This window comes from Triticum urartu, chromosome 6A (genome assembly GCF_056163025.1).
Source record: "Triticum urartu cultivar PI428250 chromosome 6A, HENAU_Tu73, whole genome shotgun sequence".
NCBI classification, from domain to species: Eukaryota; Viridiplantae; Streptophyta; class Magnoliopsida; order Poales; family Poaceae; genus Triticum; species Triticum urartu.
In genome coordinates, this window is record NC_141878.1 from 572268587 (window position 1) to 572286748 (window position 18162).

The window sequence follows — 18162 nt, forward strand, 5'->3', positions numbered from 1 at the left end:
GTGTAATTTTGCATTAAATTTGTTTATTTTCATTAAATTCATTAAATTCCGTTCGAAATGTCTCTAGACATTTGCTTCTACACTTGGATGGTTGAGAGCCTCTCGTATTATCAGTATCTACGGACTGGTCTCTATCGGTCCATGGACGGACATGACTTCTGATTTGGGGGTTAGCATTGGAGATGCCTTACTCCCACATCAATTTTTACTTTTTTGTTAACCAAATAACATGCTCGCGTCCGTGCGTTCTCACTGTGCCTTGACAACCGAGGGGCACGACGGTAACTTCCCCATCCCAACAGTCACCGAACAGTTCCCCGTGGGCAGTTTGGGAAGAACACAAGACGCACCGCAGTGACACACGCCGAGCCACAGACCACCACATATGCGGCGGCCCAGGAGTGAGGAAGAGGAGGAGGAGAGTCTCTCCCTGTCTGCCGCAAAAGCCAAATCCCCCACCTTTAACCCCGCTCCCTCCCGTTTCCACGAGAAATCCATCGGAATCGCACCCGAAACCGCGAAGAAGAACAGCGAGGCGAGGCCGGATAAATCTCCCCCTGTCTGTCTTCATCGCAAAGCCCGTCCCTTTCTTGTTCCGCCTGAAGCCCTCCCCTTGTTCCCATCTCCTCTCCGTGTGTGCCGAATCGATCTTGCTTGGCGGCAGAGGGAGGACGGAGGAGGGTGACCTGCTCGGCTCTGCCATGGCATTGCCCGCGGGCCTCGTGCGCGTCGCGCTGCTGCTCCTCGTCGCGCTCTCCTTCTGCGCCGCCGGGACGCACCGCGCTCCCCGCGAGCCCCACCGGGCGCTCCACTCCGGCCAAGGTTACTTCTCCCCGTTGTTTCTTGTTTCCGTTGCCTGATTTGTCGCGGAGATTGCTGGCCGTGTTGATGATTCATGCGCGAGTAGCGGTTGCTTTTGTCATGCGTGTTCGTTAGAATATCTCTGTGCGATTTCCGGGCATTATTATTCTACCAAGTCGGATTGTTGATGCGGAAATACTCGGCCCCCAATTTTTTTACTGCTCTGTGGTCCTCAGGTTTCCGCGCATCTGTTTCTTGTCCTCTTCTTTTTCTCCCCTCAATTTTTATCTGAAAAAAGAATCACGTGTTGTGCTACCGACGTCTTGATTTCTGGATTCAGGCTCTTGCTCTCGATGAATCTGTATCTCTCTGTAAAAAACAGAAAAATATCTGAATTTTGCTAATATGTTTATGTCACGCCGCTGCCTATTTTCAGTATGAAGATTTTCAGAATGGTGTTGGCATCTTGGCAGCCTCACGAATTTCGGTCTCCTGCGTTCTTGTGACGGCACACCAATTATTTCATCCTCTTTTTAGCGAGACATTTTTTCCAAGTTCCTGTAGCTGGGTTTCAGGAATGCCGCTCTCAAATTCTTTCCGTACCTCAAATGGATTTCTCATTTCTGGTCCAGTCTTCCGTCCCTTTCGATGCGTGACTCATCCCCATCTCCACTCTTGCTTTATCCACAGGTGGTTTTCAGTAGGTTGCCTTCAGGCATCCGAGTGATGTACTAATGTTCCTGGACTTATTTTCCCAATACATCATTTAGTAGTATAGTTCTCCATTATATGAGGCTTAATTCCCCACAAAATTTCTTCTAGCTTCGATCTGTGAGTTTCAAGTCTGTTTGGTAATTTGAAGATCTGCACCCACAACTTCCTTTTTTGTTCAAGTTATTCTGTAACTTAATTTAAGACGATTTTTGACAGTTTCATGGACTCTAAAAACGTCTTTTAAAAAGTTACAGAGGGAGTATATATTATCACACCAGCATGGAGTATGCCTATGTGCTGGGATATAGTAATATTATCATGTGATTTACCTATGTTTCCTGGTTGTAACAAGAAACTCTCATTGGAAAAAATCAGATACGCATGGCTTGGTGGTGAGAAGATCAGTTGCTGAAGCTCCTGCTGACATAAATGTCACTACCAACAGCTCCTTTGTGTTGGCGGAACATCGAACATTTCGAAAGGACCCTCTGAATGCGTTCAACAGATATGAAGGAGGTTGGAATATCAGCGAAGTTCACTACTGGGCTGTAAGTCTGTTTGAAAACTAAGCGTGCATCTCTGTTATCTGCTTATGTCTGTTGCTTGGATAGTAACAATATTATTGTCCCCTGATTCTTTTGTTTTAGTCTGTTGGATACACAGCGTATCCCTTGTTCGTCGTGGCCTTGCTGTGGTTTGTGCTGTTCTTCCTTCTTATGCTGGGGATTTCCTGCCACCATTGCTGCTGCCCGCACCACAGTTACAACTACTCCAGAATAGCATATGCCCTTTCACTGATACTCCTGATATTATTCACTTGCGCGGCAATGTAAGTACTCACACTTGTAAAGCCGGGTTGTTCCATGTTTCTTGCATCGGCATATTTTTGAATTGCGTTTGCTAAACTAGTTCCATCCCGTCAATGCTACCAGTGCTGGAAGTGTTGTGCTGTATGTTGGCCAGGGCAAATTCCATGCAAGCACAACGACCACCTTGGATTTCGTCGTCGACCAGGCGGATTTCACTGTTGAAAACCTTAGGAACCTCTCGGATAGTCTATCCGCTGCAAAGAAGGTTGACATAGGACAGTTCTTACTTCCTCCAAATGTGATGGGTGAGATCAATGAAATTCAGGCAAAATTGAACACATCAGCTACCGATCTTTCTACTAGAACATCTGAAAATTCTGTGAAGATCCAAAAATTGCTGAATCAAGTGTAAGTATCATTTTTCCTTGTCATCACAATTTCCTCTTAATTAATGATGCAATATGACAGGGGCTGGTTATCATGCACATGATTGACAAATTTCATTTCAGGCGGCTAGCTTTGATTATCATTGCAGCAGTAATGCTTCTTCTGGCATTTATTGGCTTCCGTAAGTGCTTATGATTTTTTACATTGGTTAAAAAATGAATGTAACTGTATGCATTTCTGAACAAAACTAAGTCCATTTTATGCTAACATGCTGATGGTTTGATTTTACCAGTGTTATCCATCCTTGGGCTGCAATTCCTTGTCAACATGTAAGTTCAGACCTTTGTTTATGCTAACATGCTTGAATTCCCCTTTCTTTGTGATAAACCATGCATATTGCTCATTTATTCAATTTTTATGCAGTTTGGTGGTTGTTGGATGGATACTAGTCACCGGGACCTTTATCCTGTGTGGTGTATTCCTTCTTCTGCACAAGTATGTACTCCACCCTTTTGCAATCTTCACACTCAGTAAAAAATTTCTGTAGTATTAATATGCACATTTTTTTTATGAAGTGTTAATATGCATATAGAAAAACACTCAGTAGAAGTTTTTGTTAGTGTTAATGTGCACAAAGAACTGTTGTTTGAAGTGTTTCTATAAGTTTCTACGTAAGCTACAGCCAGGTTTAACTAATCTTTGTAATCAAATGGTAGATAGCCAGCTAATATATAGTTATATTGTGAAGTTAAAGAGTCTTTTACAGATTAGTGCCCATTATTTGGTTTTGGTGCCACGCCTATTTCAGTGTAAGGCCAGATCATGGTTGGGGCATGTTGACAGCACATGATGTAGCACCTGCATCAAATCATCAACAGTCTATATCTATCTTGCAACTATATGCATCGAAAATGACAATATATTTTCATCCTGGCGTTTTTCCTTGTTATTGCTGGTTAATTGGACTCTGAAGCCCCAACTACCAAATAATTTCTTTGTTCTTACTCCACTCACTTTTGTACTGCGTTCTCTGGTTCCTTCAAATCCATGCTGTCAGCACTCACTATTGACAAGTACAGACCGTAAACCCATCTGTCTACCATCATCATCATTCCTCTCTTTTAGGATAAACTGGGATCTACGAAGTCGGAAGGGGTTAGTTTGAGAACAAAATCCATTTAGTGATAGTAGCGATAGCTGGTTGCTATGGTGTACTTTATTTTGTTTTGAAGTTATGTGTCAAGTTAATTACAATTATTTTTCCTTTGCTACATGGACCACTGACTTTGGCCCCTGGTGATATCTCTGGCATGGGAACATATATTCTGTGAACATCTTTTATACTCCCCCTTTGAACTTCCAAAACATCTTATATTTAGGAAAGGGAGTAGCTTTGTTTCAAGTTGTTCCTTTCTGTTGCAAAACCTGTACAGAATCATGTTTGAAAACATGTAACTCTCGGTAAAAACTGCGAAAAAATGGGGCATTTGATGTAGCTTCATGCATGTAGAACAAGATTTCGTGTTTTCTGTACTACTAAGTAGGTACTGTTACATGGTATGTTTGTTTTGGTCCATTCACTGGTGCTCTAGTGCTTGCTTACTTTGTGATAACGACTCTTATGCTATGATGAACGAGTTGTCTTATTCTGTCTATTTGTCACCTTTTCTGTCATGACAGTGTTGTTGGTGACACCTGTGTTTCAATGGACGAGTGGGTCGCTCATCCAACAGAACACACTGCTCTGGATGACATTATCCCCTGTGTTGAACCGGCTACGGCGAACGAGACCCTGACACGAACCAAGGAAGTCACATCACAACTAGTGAATCTGGTGAACCAGGTGCTCTCCAATGTGTCAAACCGAAACTTCCCTCCGGCGGCCACTCCCTTTTACTACAACCAGTCAGGGCCACTGATACCCACACTCTGCAACCCGTTTGGACCCAATCTGAGCAAGCGCACCTGCGCCCGCGGAGAGGTCACCTTGGACAATGCAACCCAGGTAATCGAATAGTTTGTGGCTGCCAGTTGCACTTTGAGATCACATCATTTTGGTGAAACTCTGAACAACACTGGTAATGGTTTGTCTGCCCGTGCCGCTGAATGCAGGTCTTCAGGAGCTTCGAGTGCCAGACGAGGGTGGTGTCAGGGACTGAGGTCTGCACAACAGTGGGCCGGCTGACCCCTCGGATCTTCGGGCAGATGGCGGCGGGCCTGAATGTGAGCCTGGGGCTGTACCAGTATGGGCCGTTCCTGGTGCAGCTGCAGGACTGCACCTTCGTGCGCGACACCTTCAGCAACATCAGCCAGAACTACTGCCCGGGGCTGGAGCGGTACAGCAGGTGGGTGTACATCGGGCTGGTGCTGGTGTCGTCGGCCGTGCTGCTGTCCCTCATCTTCTGGGTGATCTACGCCAGGGAGCGGCGCCACCGGGCATACAACAAGGCGCACCGAGGCGACAAGCCGGCACCGATGGGCGGGAACGCCTGATCAGCGACGGCCGTTTCATGCGTTCGATCGCCATGGATGGCGTCAGTGAGTGTAGAGAGTAGAGGACCGCTGTGTGGTTGACTTGATTGCTGCCTGTTGATTGATTCTTTCTTCGTTTTTGTGAATCTGATGCTTGCTAGTATTTGTTTGTGTTCCTGCTCGGTTGATGTACAGTTTGTGATCTACTAGGAATGAAGGATTGCTGTAGACTCTGCTCTGCTTCTCCTTCAGTTTGTGATGTACAGTCTGTGATCACTCACTTTGGCGTTGGGATTTAGATCAAACGAGGTAGCTAATTGCACAAAGTTCGATTCGATGGCGCACAAATGATCTCAGGGTGAGCTATTGAACCATGCGCCCGGCGTTCATCGCTTGTGCTCTTCAAAGTCCCGATAACTTAGGCCCCATGCTTGCCTGATCGAGCTGAGTTACTCATCAAGTTCAGAGGTCGCCCCTGAGTTCTTCTTGGTCCCTGGCTCTCTGCAGCTTTGGTTTCTTTCTCCTGTACCAATTCTAGACCACTTGCAACTCCTGAAGGAAGGCCGTCACTTTTTTTTTGCCAAAAAACACTCAGGTACTTAAGAAGTAGTACAAAGCACCACAAATATAATAAAAATTACATCGAGTATTCTACACAACCGGCTTATGCAAAGTTTAGTTCACAAGGAGAGTATACTAATATCCGCACACACAAAGTTATACAACATTTAACGACCCTCCAAGGCTGTGATGCTAATTGCATTTATAGAGTTCTCCATGTTATCTGTTGCTTCTTGACCTTCACGATTACTTAGAGCAAAATAGGCGGGTTGCTTTGGAGTTGGAAGAAGCGTGTTTTCATTCTCCAGCATAAGCATAACCGATGACATTAGTGGCCTATCGTTGGGATGGTCTTGAACACACAAGAGTCAGATATGAACACACCGTAGAACTTCATGAAGTGAGCAATTAACGACAATAGAAGAGTCCACTAGTTCAGTTGCTTCTCCAACTTCCCATAGTCTCCACGCCTGACCAAGAAAATGAAGTGACGATGAAGTTAACAAGTACTCCCTCCATTCCAAAATAAGTGTCTTAGTTTTAGTACAACTTTGTAAAGTTGTACTAAAACTAAGACACTTATTTTGGGACGGAGGGAGTAGTAGTTTATGAGGTTGGGGCCCTTGCAGTGTGTGTGGGGTTGGGGGGGTGGTGGGGGGGTGGGTGGGGTTATATAAGGCTGCAAAAATTTGTTTTGAGCTCAGGTGAACTGATCTTCAGGCCACTAACAATCTCCAAGAGAAGAACACCAAAGCTATATGTGTCTGTTTTAACAGAAAATGCACCTCCCATCGCATATTCAGGTGACATGTAACCACTATTTAAGACATTCAACAAGTCAGAAAGGAATGTATGAACTAAATTGTATTAAGCCATGGAGAGTACAATGTTAAGGATTTGTTAATTCACTAGTTACTTACTATGTCCCGACAACCCTAGTAGTGTTTGCATGATTCTGGTTTGCACCAAATATTCGTGCCATACCAAAATCTGAAATTTTGGGAGTCATTTCTGCGTCCAACAAGATGTTGCTTGCTTTGAGATCTCTGTGAATTATTGTTAATCTTGAATCTTGATGGAGATAAAGAAGACCTCTTGCTATTCCTTTAACTATTTTGAACCGTGTCGACCAGTCAAGCATGTGTTTTTGTGCAACATCTTGATCAAATATGAAACAAATCTAGCCATCATGAGTATAACTCCGGCTAATGTAAGAATTAAGCAACATAAGATCAACATACTAAAACGTACCAAAAAGAAAGGCATCCAAACTTTTGTTAGGTAAGTATTCATAGATCAGTAACTTCTCATCTTCCTGAATGCAACACCCATGAAGTCTGACTAGGTTTTTGTGCTGCAGTTTCGCAATTAGAACTACTTCATTTTTGAACTCCACAATACCTTGACCAGAACCCTGACTAAGCCTTTTCACAGCAACCTCATATCCACCTTCCATTGTGCCCTATAAGAGCGCATATTTTTTAGTCGAGTAACACTTGGAAGCTAACTTTTTCAACTGCACAATGCCTTTCACACAATGAAGTATTCTCCTTGTATACCCTAAAATATCAAAACTAGTGCAAATGGGCAACTCATTTTAAAGCACGCCAATTTTGGACATGGACTAAATGCATAAGTTCTCAACTTCTCCCCATATATGGATGCCAAGTAAACAACAACAACAACTAAATAAGTTGCTTGGCATCCATTTTGAGATGTATTAACAACTGGGGAAGCAAAAGGCTTCAGTCAGAACAACAACAACTAAATGCGGAAGTTCTCAACTTCTCCCCATATATGGCACATCATCCCGATCATGATTTGAGACTCAAAGCTCTTTTCTAGAGTTAGATAGATAACTGTTGAAGGGTAAATTAGGCATGTTTCATTTTTAACCCAAAACTACTGTAAATAGCACTTTATATTACCTTGTAAACTTTGCCAAAATCTCCCCGTCCAAGCAAGTTTGAATCAGCGAAGAAATTTGTTGCTGAAAGGATCTCTTTGTAGCTAATAAATGGAAATTCTGTACTTTTGCCTTCGAGTTCATCGGATGTGCTAAAGTATTCTCGCATTAGTTTCTTCTGGTTTTCCTTCCTTCGCCATTTTCCTGCTGGTAAAGACATCCATTTTTTTCCTTAACTCTTGCATTAATGTTCATACAATATGTCAAAAAAGAGAGGACATCTTACCTCTGAATTTGTAAGTCCAGATGAGGACAATGCATGTCAGCAACAACAGTAATGCTATAATCGGGAGTAAAACCTTTAGTGAACTGCTGTTGTCAACTGTAGAAATGCAACCAACCAGAAGTTCAGGACTCACTTGCACAACCATACCATGTCGGATCTGTCAAGCTAATTAAGTACATATACTATGGTAATTTCAGTGCCTGAACTATCAGTGCTTGTGGTAAATCAAAGATCTGATCACCTAGAAAAGTATTTGATCTTGCAATATGCTTATTCCAAAACTCAATAATTGTTTGGCCATTGTCAATGCGAGAAAAATAGTAACTCTCTCTATTGGATAATTGCTACAACATGGACTGAAAACAATTCTCAACGCACTTGAAAGTGAAGAGGGGAAGTTGTATGGCTTACCTTAGTAATTGGGAAACATATCTTTTGTATTTGTAAGATGATGTTAAAAGGAAGGAATGTTCTGTTTTTTTTTTATCAAATCCATCGACCATCTTACATTCTTACTCCCTTTCGGTTCGCAAAAATATGACAATTTAGATGAGGAAGTTGTAAATTTTTAGCTATTCACAAGGCAATGGGACAGTGCATACCAGGAGACTCAGCAAGGCGAAGGTACAGGTTCTCGCCAGAGTTAGTCGACTTTCCTGTGTCGATAAGCTCCCTTGTCCAAACCAAGCACCTTGTCGGGTCATCGTTAGCACCAGCACTGCTCAAATTGGCGTAAGCATACGCCGTACATGAGCAGTTGTTGCTGCACTCGGCGGCACACTCATCGAAGCTTCTGTTCTTTAAATGTAAGAACTTGTCAGGGACCTTCATCCCAGACAAAGTTATGAACTGACTTTGCTTGCCACAATTCAGGTCCTCTGTTCGCCGACAACCGCTTGAAAAGTTAAGATTGTCAGGCTCAAACCCATCGAAGCATTTGCATGCCGGGACAGTACTAGTGAGGTCGCAATAGCTGAATGGGCCACATGAGGCATAGACGTCGCAAGCAGCTTTGGGCCTCTCAAACAGGACTGTCCATGATGATGAGTGTCTGTTCCAATTTAGAGACTTCAGCGTGCCTGTGTAGTCAAGCGTCAAACGCGTGAACGGTAAACCATCAGAGACAGTGAACATATAGTAGAACTCATCGCCCAGCTTGATGTTTGTTTCATACACAATGGAGCTGGCGTTGCTGAGGTATGTGCCGCCGGACACCGACACGCCATTAACCAAATTGCTGCGAGAATATGGCGTGGTCCCATGCCATATTAGCCTCTGAAGGGTCGGCGAGCTAGGGTCGCCACCGCATGAGAAATCCCCAGAGGACGGGTCATCCGGACCCTTCCAAGCAATGAGCCGCTCGACGGCATGGGCCTTGTAGCTCAATAAAAGTTTCATCGTTGGAAGTAGTGTGTCCGTCGGGTGATCAAAGCTCTGCCACACGTCCGTGGAGTTTGGCAATCGGAGGACGAAATTCCCCGAGTTGAGTAGCAAAGCGTAAGCTTCCGCCCCTCCTGTGGTGATACTGCTTGTAGCCCTCCAAATAGCGTGGCCTTTGGAGTCAGACAACACCAGATCAGAACTGGTGGTGATGGAGAGCATCGTAGATGAAGGGGTGGTGATTGCGTTGTCTCGATTGGCGACCCACACAACGGTGCGTGGGCCAGGGATGCTGTGGTACCATATGCCAAGGTAAAAACTCTTGTTGGAGCTGGTTGTGGAGAAGAAGCCGAGAGCAAAGTTCCCGCTCTCGGAGATGAGTGTGTCGCCGTGGGTGAGCGGTTTTGCCCGTGTGAGCTGATCATCGGATTTGCAGAACGAACTCAAGAGTAGGAGGAAGAAGATGGGAATATGGTGCACATTCATTGTGCTGTCTCCTTACACCTTTTGTGTCTAGGGAAGAAAATAGCACACAGATATAACTGAGGTGTATTGCTGTTCGGAGCAATTCCACTGCAGTGAGTGGATAATGTAGCACGCATATCAGCTTGGGATTGGATAGACAAACACTCTCCAGAATTTTCTGTCCTTCCAACAGAAACCGTGCTCTTATTATCTCTTAGGAAGGGTGGAAATGAATGGAGGGTCTCAAAGTCTCAAATTTATGAGAGTACTGATAGATAAAGACAGGAGAGTGTCAAACACGCTTGGAAGGAGAAAACATGAATGTAGGGTGTCAAAGTCTGAAATCAACGAGACTAATAGATAAAGACAGGAGGGTTGACCTAGACCATATGCAGTGCCCGAGCTTGAAAAAAATCTTAGGATGGCGAAGCTGCAAAAGAAACGAACATGAAATCATACTAATACAACAAGTTAGATATTGCAAATATTTACTCCCCCCGTTTCATAATTCTTGTCATGGTTTCGGTCCAAATTTGAACTAAACCCACGACAAGAATTATGGAATTGAGGGAGTAGGAAACTAGATAACTATAATTATCTTGTCCACTGGCTTACAAAATACTCCCTCCGTCCCAAAATTCTCGTCTTAGATTTGTCTAAATACGAATGTATCAAGTCATGTTTTGGTACCCTCCGTTTCAGTTTACAAGTCCTGCGCGTATACCTAGGTTGCCAATTTTATCACCCTAATGTAAACTATATAACACAAAAAATATACGGTTTAAAAATAGAACATCTGAAGTTTATATTGATATATTTTTTGTAATATATGACTTGTATTAGGTTGGTCAAATTGACGACCTAGGGGTACGCGCATGCCCTGTAAACTGAGAGAGATGGAGTATTAGATACATCCCTATCTGGACAAATCTAAAACAAAAATTTTGGGACGAAGGGAGTACATATCTAACTTATATATATATATATATATATATATATATATATATATATATATATATATATATATATATATATATAGGACAGGGCTATTCTGTTACTAGTAACAGAATAATATTCCGTTACCCTCCGGCCCTATATAGGAGCGACGGCGACCGAACCCACCACCTCCCTCCTGATCCCCAACTCCTCCTCCAGCGTGCCGCCCCCTCCCACCCCGTCGGTGCACCGCCCCCTCCCTCCCCCGTCATGCGCCTCCCCCGCCGGTGCGCCGCACCCTCCCTCCCCACTGTGCGCCGCCTCCTCCCTCCCCCGCCGTGCACTGCCCCCTCCCCGCCGGCGCGCCACCTCCTCCCTCCCCGCCGCGCGACACCCCCGCCAGACGCACCCCGATGCCGCCGGACCAGACCCATGCCGCGGCGACCCCAACTTACACCGCCTTTCTTCTTCCTCCAGCGCGCAGCCCCGCCACCCCCTCCCCCCAGCGCGCAGCCCCACAGTCCCTCCCTCCAGCGTGCCGCCCCGCACCCCCTCCCCGAGGAGTTCATGTATTATTGCCTGAGGAGTTCATGTGTTACTGGCCAGTAAGTAAACCTATTAATCACTCTCAAGTGTGATGAAAAAAATGGGCAGTAAATTGATGAAAAAATATCATCGAGTTCAAAACACGCCGAGATACGCGACAGCCACCCCAGTTCGGGCGTAGTAAGTACCTCAGTACGAGTTAAAAACGGTGGTCCGTTCGGAATAAAAGAAATGGCAGAAATTCAAATTGTAAAGTTCAAGCAAAAAAAGAAACCCCATGATAATCCTGCTTAGTAAGTACCTCAGTACAAGTCGCAAAATGAGAGAAGTTCAGAACAACGTTGTCAAAAAAATGTTGAGTTAAAAAAGGAAACAAAACAAACACATTTTCTTTTTAAATAAAATATCATTCAGTTTGATGATACAAACCATACAAGTACAGGGGCGACGATACAGTAAACCGTTGAAAACTTACGAGAAAAATATTACCAAAAAAACAGAGCAAAGTCTAGTTAGTAAAAACACGCTTAGTACAAACCCATGCAAGCATCAGTACAAATACCCTTTTTCGGAACCATTCAAAATTAATCTAAAAAAATAGCTCAGTACAAACATATATATATATATATATCAGTATGACTACTCTGTTTTTCACACAAGAAAACAGCAGGAACCGTCATGCCGTATTCAAAATTACTCTTAAACGGTTGCGAAGTAGAGAAAACGTTCAACATGACTAAGTTTCGCATTTTCTATAGCTATCCAACAGTATATTATTTGCCATATTTCGATAAACTTTTTAAAAAAATCGCGTTCAAAATCAAATTTGACCCTATTCGAATTCGTTTTTAAACCGTAAGGAATTAGAAAAACATTTCTATACGAAAAAGTTGCACATTTTAATAGCTTTCCAACGCTGTATCATTTGCGTCAATCCGACAAACCGTTTGCAAAAAAATTGCGAAAATACGTTTTGTCCAGAATTAAACCGTTTTTCAAATTACTTTTAAATCATGTAGAATTAGAAAAAACAATACATATATGGAAGATGCGGATTTTCACCAGCTTTCCAACGCCATCTTATTTGCTCAATTCCGACAAACCGTTTGAAAATTGAGTCCAAAATACGATTCACATTTTCGGTTTTGAAAACAATGGTTTTTTCAAAACTGCATCTAAACCATAATGATTTTGCAAAAACGTTCAATATACTTGAAATATGGTTGTCAAGAGCTTTCCAACGATATATGACACGCCACGTTTCGACAAAAAAATTACAAAAAGTTTTTGAACTAAAGAAGACGATGTGTTAAACACAACTGAAAGCATCAGTTCAACCGCTTCGAAAACATCAGTTCAACCACCTGAAACCGTTAGTTCAAAAAGGGTAACAGAATAATATTCTGTTACTAGTAACAGAATAGCCCATATATATATAGTATTACTATTCATCACCCAGGGTGCAGAATAAGTTATTCTTCATTCTTCACCCGAGGTAATCTTACGATCATTTCATAATTAAATTACGTTTCGAATTCAAATAGTTACATTTCTATTGATTCACCACGTAAAATTTGACATAAGAAAATAAAAATATAGGTCATAAGACAAGAAAATTTGCAGTTTATGTGTATTTTAGACTATGTTTTTACGTTTGTAATTTTACATAACATAAAATATTTTTTACGACGATTGTGTATTTTCTTACTGTCCCTTTTTTCGTCGGAAATAAGACAAAACTTACGGAACATAAAATTACGATGCATTGATGGTAAAATAGAGGGGGGTGAAGAATAACTATTCCTCACCTAGGGTGACGAATAGCGTGACTCTATATATATATATAGGGAAAAGCATAGTTATTGTGTTTCTCACCAGAGGTGGCAATCAGGGACACACATTCTTGTTGGGATCTGGTCCATCTACTTTCCCACTTTACATTTCTTTCATTTTATGTGATTGATAGTTATTTCCTCATATAGACGGAACAGGACCACGGTCCCCTCTTCATAGCCACTAGACTCAGTGGGTAGGCTGCCAAACTTGCAGCGGTGCAGACCTCGGCCCGCGCAAGACTGTTCCTAGCCCTCGAACGGTTCCAAAATGCTGAAACTTTTCATGAGTTTTATTTGGTAATGACAGTCATTCACCTGGTACATGGCTCCATAAACACAGCAATGCCAAACACCGTATTTTTATGTGTTAACCTGAGGCCTGAGCATTAAGGAAAGGACATTACAACATATATAATATCACCATCATTTTTTGTAATGCAACGCTTGCAGTTTCTAACATGAAGTCATGCATACTAGGAACATCAAAGGGTTATGAACGCACTAACCCCATCATCATATTATTTGGTGCATCAATTGATCGTCTCCCATCACTTATTAATGACTGATGAATGTAAGGTCCATGCAAATATCACGGTGTGCTTAGCTGCTTACAAAAAATGAGTGTAAATTAACTACTTAATGATGAAAAATAAGGTCCACTTTGCACGGATGAATGCATAGTGTGACCCATTCCTGACAACATCTCGGAAGCGTAGAGAATGACATGCACGTCGAGACAATATCTCTGATCCACGTCCGAGTTTTCATGGAACGCCAAGTCACGCGCAAGCTGTTCGGCCCAGCATGTTCTCTCGTGACAAAGGACACACCAGCTAGCACGCATCTTTCCAAAATTAGGTATCACGCATGCATGGTTTCAGATAGAAACGTACAGAGCCTTGCATCAGATCCGTCACAGTAAAATTCGCTAGTCAAAGGTCACATGCGAGTTAAGATATCTTGTTGCTGTCTTCTACACTTTCGAGGCCTAGAGTAGACACTGCAGTACCTCACATATTCATCCATGCTAGTAGCTCCATCTCACGCTCCTGTCCTCCTCCGATGTGGCTGCCGCATGCCATTGCTGAATCTCGTGGTGGATGCATTCCACAATTGCTGTGGCTGAGAACGACCACAGCGACAGCGGTCCCTTTGCCGGAGAGATGGATGCTTTCCAGCACAAGCAAGCCGTCCACTTCGCTGCCGTGAGGTGAGGATGTCCTCTGCGTCCCTGCTTCTGCTTGCCGTCCACACTGCCGTGGCGCTCCACGGCTAGTCCATCCCTCTCTCGCGAGATCTTGGGTGGATGACTACAGTTAGGACCGAGCCCCCATCCGACGGCCATCAACGAGCCGCCGTGGAGGACATCATCGCCTCATCTGCGTCGGGCCCGACGTGGAGCCTGCCCTGAGCCCAATGGCCAGCCCGCTCCAGCCCGACGTCGTCGCCGTGTAGCTGGATCAGTGCAAGCTGGCTGCCTCGTCAACGCTTCGACTACGATGATGGATTCAGGTAGGTGTTAATTTTTGTCTTCTTTATGTTGTCTAGTACTTTTTTCAATTGTATGGTCAATGGAAAATCATCATGGTCAAGATAAAGAGAGAGAGAGACCAGAGCGTGGCATTTGTAATGATTTGCACAGATTTCATTTTAGAGTTTTGTACTTAAAAAAAGAGTTGTAATTCCATTACCACCAAATTATGGGTCCTCTTGAGCTTATTGTTCCTTCAACCTGTACGGTCTTTAACCTTACAACCTGTTTGGGTGTTTTTGTGTAATTACTACACATAGTTTCCTATGTTTTTTTAGGTGGTATGTGCAAAATATGCAACATATGACTTGAGTCTGGATAGTTCTCAGATTGAAAGGAGAGCACTGAACTACTTAGTAAATGACTATCTGAACATTAGGGTTCATGGGTGTCCGCTGAAGGTTGTTGTTAACTTCCATCAAAGCTTTCCGCTTCATTGTTAGTTTCTTCCATCTTTTTTGTTCAATTTTTATCTTATATGCTAATTTTCCTTTGTGTTACTTGTTAGGAGACATTTTCTGGTTGTCGAAAGGAATTGTTTAGTTACCATGAACAAGAGACTTCCACTACTATCACAAGCTGTCCACCAAGAAAAATAGGAGAATTTCTTGGAGAAATTTCCGGTAGTATCTTATTTATTTGGACAATTAGGAGGTACTATAAGTTTCTCATGCTTTTTCGGCAATGTGCAGGACTTTCTAGAAGTGGCTTCTTAACCAATGATGTATTATTCTTTTAAAAGGCCGCCAACAGTGGCGACGAGGGGATGTCAGATGCAGAGGCTCTTGACCAGGGTTTGGTTGGGCCTTTGGAGCCGCCCTATGTTGCGTGTGCTCTTTTTTTTGAGAATTTTTCTTCTCCCTCCCTAGCTAGAAAATTGCTAAACACTGCAGTTGAGTAATTGTGCATGAATATGTAAATTTGCTTCTTCTCAGATGCATGTACGCCTCACCTAGTACAGCTCGTGCTAATTAGTTCTCTGACTACATGCTATTAGCAGCAGCAGATGCTTTAGATGATGTGAATCAACCTTGTAGATATGTATTGTTTTCATAGCTTGCTAGTAGCAGGAGAAATATACGTGCGATTTCTGTTGAATTTTGGAATGTTTGAGATGTCTTTTTAATTGTGTGAATGACACTGACAAACTACTCGTATTCTGAAGATGTCTGACTTTCATTCACAGTAATGCTTGAGATGTTCTTTCTCATGTAATATTGAAGAAATATGCAAGAAATACATTATATTGCTAGTTGGAGAACCATGCTACTTGTACTGACACTGGTAGAAAAAGGGCCTATAGTCTCGGTTCGTAAGGGCCTTTAGTCCCGGTTCCTGAACCGGGACTAAAGTGTCGGTACTAATGCCCCGACCCTTTAGTCCCGGTTCAATCCAGAACCGGGACTGATGGGCCTCCACGTGGGCAGTGCGCAGAGCCCAGGCAGGAGACCCTTTGGTCCCGGTTGGTGGCACCAACCGGGACCAATAGGCATCCACGCGTCAGCATTTCTGTGCCTGGGGTTTTTGTTTTTTGTTTTAAAAAGGGGGTTTGGGGGTTTTGGAGGGTTAATTTAGGTGTTTCATATATTGTGTTAGCTAGTTATAATTAATAGAGAGAAGTGTCCTCTCTTACGTCTGTGCTTGGTCGATGCTACGTACTATACATACGTATAGAGAGGACTAGACGCGCTAGTTAGCTAGTAAGCAAACGAAGAAAACAGAAAATCGTCATGAACATATATGCATACAGAGAGAAGTGATATCGACCACCTCTCCTTCTCCGAGAGATTGGTCGAACAACAAGTTCTCGTATATCTATCCGACACTACCGGCTACATATATACAATAATTATCTCTTACAAATATAATCATACGGACTCATGGTCCACATAGTATTCTCCGTCTTCAGCGATCACTTGGTCAAGAAAGAATGCCGCCAATTCCTCTTGAATTGCTCGCATGCGAGCTGGTGCTAGGAGTTCATCCCGCTTCAGAAACATCTAATTTGAAGAAGGGGGTCAATACATATATATATGAATGAATGAAACTCAATACAAATGATGGTAATAAAATAAAATTGTGAATGTTATTATTTACGTACTTCATATTGTTCGTCAGAGTACCCGCCCCGCTCACAGGTCGTGTGGCGGATGGACTCGCAGACGTAGCATCCACAGAAATCATTTCCTTATTCCTGCCACAACCACTTTATAAGAAATAGAGGTCAATCAAACTGATAAGCAAGAATGCTAAATGGTATTGATGAAACTAGCGCTCGAATCACTAGGAGATGCGCGGAACATGCTACTATAGTACTTACTTTCGGGTGTCTAAATTCCAGCTCCTTCGGCAGTCCCGGAACTTTTCTGGTGAATTTTCTCCAAACCCTGCCGGACAAAGAAAACAATTACTTGATATCAGGAAATGAACAAAGTTGCTGATATGGTGGATAATGATCGATTTAACTTACTTCTTGAGGATTTCAGTCATGTACGCATACTCCTGGGGATCTTTTTGTTTAGAGTCCAAGACGGTTACTACTCCCTGCTCAAGCCTAATCTCTAGGAGAATATAGTGGAAACTGCACACGCATGCATAACTCATCAATTACATTACTATAACCTGGACTAATATATAAGGGAAACCGAATATGCACAAGACAGTAACACTCACTTGAAGTTGTAAGGAAAGAGTATTATATCTTTGTTTTCATTTTTTTTGAATGATCGTAGCAAGTTGGCCTCGGTATCTCCGGGACGATGTTCAACCTCAGTTGCATCTATGAGATATGTGTTAACGAACCCAATATCACCGATTTGTCTTTTCTTCAATTCGGCGATCTTCATTCTGCATTCTCAGCCGCATCGAGAAATTCATGCACGCCCTTAATGTACTCGCGGGTGTGTCTGTCACCGTACATCCATTGCCGGTTCATCTGCGTGCATTATATATAATTAAGTGTCCAAATTAATAGAAGTTCATCATCACATTAAAACCAAAGTGCATACATAGTTCTCATCTAACAACATATAGCTCTCCAGAGCATCTAATTAATTAAACCATACATTGAAACTATGTAGAACATTTCAATGCGAAAACAAATGCGATCATAATCGCAATCAAGGTAACAATTGATCCAACGGCATAATGATACCAAGCCTCGGTATGAATGGCATATTTTCTAATATTTCTAATCTTCAAGCGCATTGCATCCATCTTGATCTTGTGATCATCGACGACATCCGCAACATGCAACTCCAATATCATCTTCTCCTCCTCAATTTTTTTTATTTTTTCTTCAACAAATTGTTTTCTTCTTCAACTAAATTTAACCTCTCGACAATAGGGTCGGTTGGCATTTCCGATTCACATACATCCTAGATAAATAAAATCTATGTCACGTTGGTCGGCATAATTTTCATAAACAATAGATGAACCAATAGTTATAAAGATAATATACATACCACATCCGAATCATAGACAGGACGAGGGCCGACGGGGGTGGATACCAAAACCATCGCACTATATAAGAT

At 42.8% G+C, this 18162-nt stretch overlaps 1 protein-coding gene, 1 long non-coding RNA gene and 1 pseudogene across 2 annotated transcripts; 2 read left to right on the top strand and 1 right to left on the bottom strand.

The window, feature by feature from the left end:
- The first annotated feature begins 379 nt into the window (after window positions 1-379).
- LOC147966466 (uncharacterized) lies at window positions 380-5434 on the top strand. Its single transcript, XM_087528913.1, has 9 exons — window positions 380-822; window positions 1891-2063; window positions 2163-2344; window positions 2448-2732; window positions 2834-2892; window positions 3004-3040; window positions 3135-3206; window positions 4392-4716; window positions 4824-5434. Exons 1-9 carry the CDS (start codon window positions 702-704, stop codon window positions 5202-5204), a joined length of 1635 nt encoding a protein of 544 aa, XP_087385039.1. The 5' UTR covers window positions 380-701; the 3' UTR covers window positions 5205-5434.
- A 153-nt stretch (window positions 5435-5587) lies between these two features.
- On the bottom strand, window positions 5588-9832 carry LOC147966467 (G-type lectin S-receptor-like serine/threonine-protein kinase B120; annotated as a pseudogene).
- Window positions 9833-13966: 4134 nt separating this feature from the next.
- Window positions 13967-15561, top strand: LOC147966468 (uncharacterized). The gene is made up of 2 exons (XR_015608932.1): window positions 13967-15252; window positions 15322-15561. It is a non-coding gene; the product is annotated as an uncharacterized LOC147966468 (long non-coding RNA).
- The last annotated feature ends 2601 nt before the right edge of the window (window positions 15562-18162 follow it).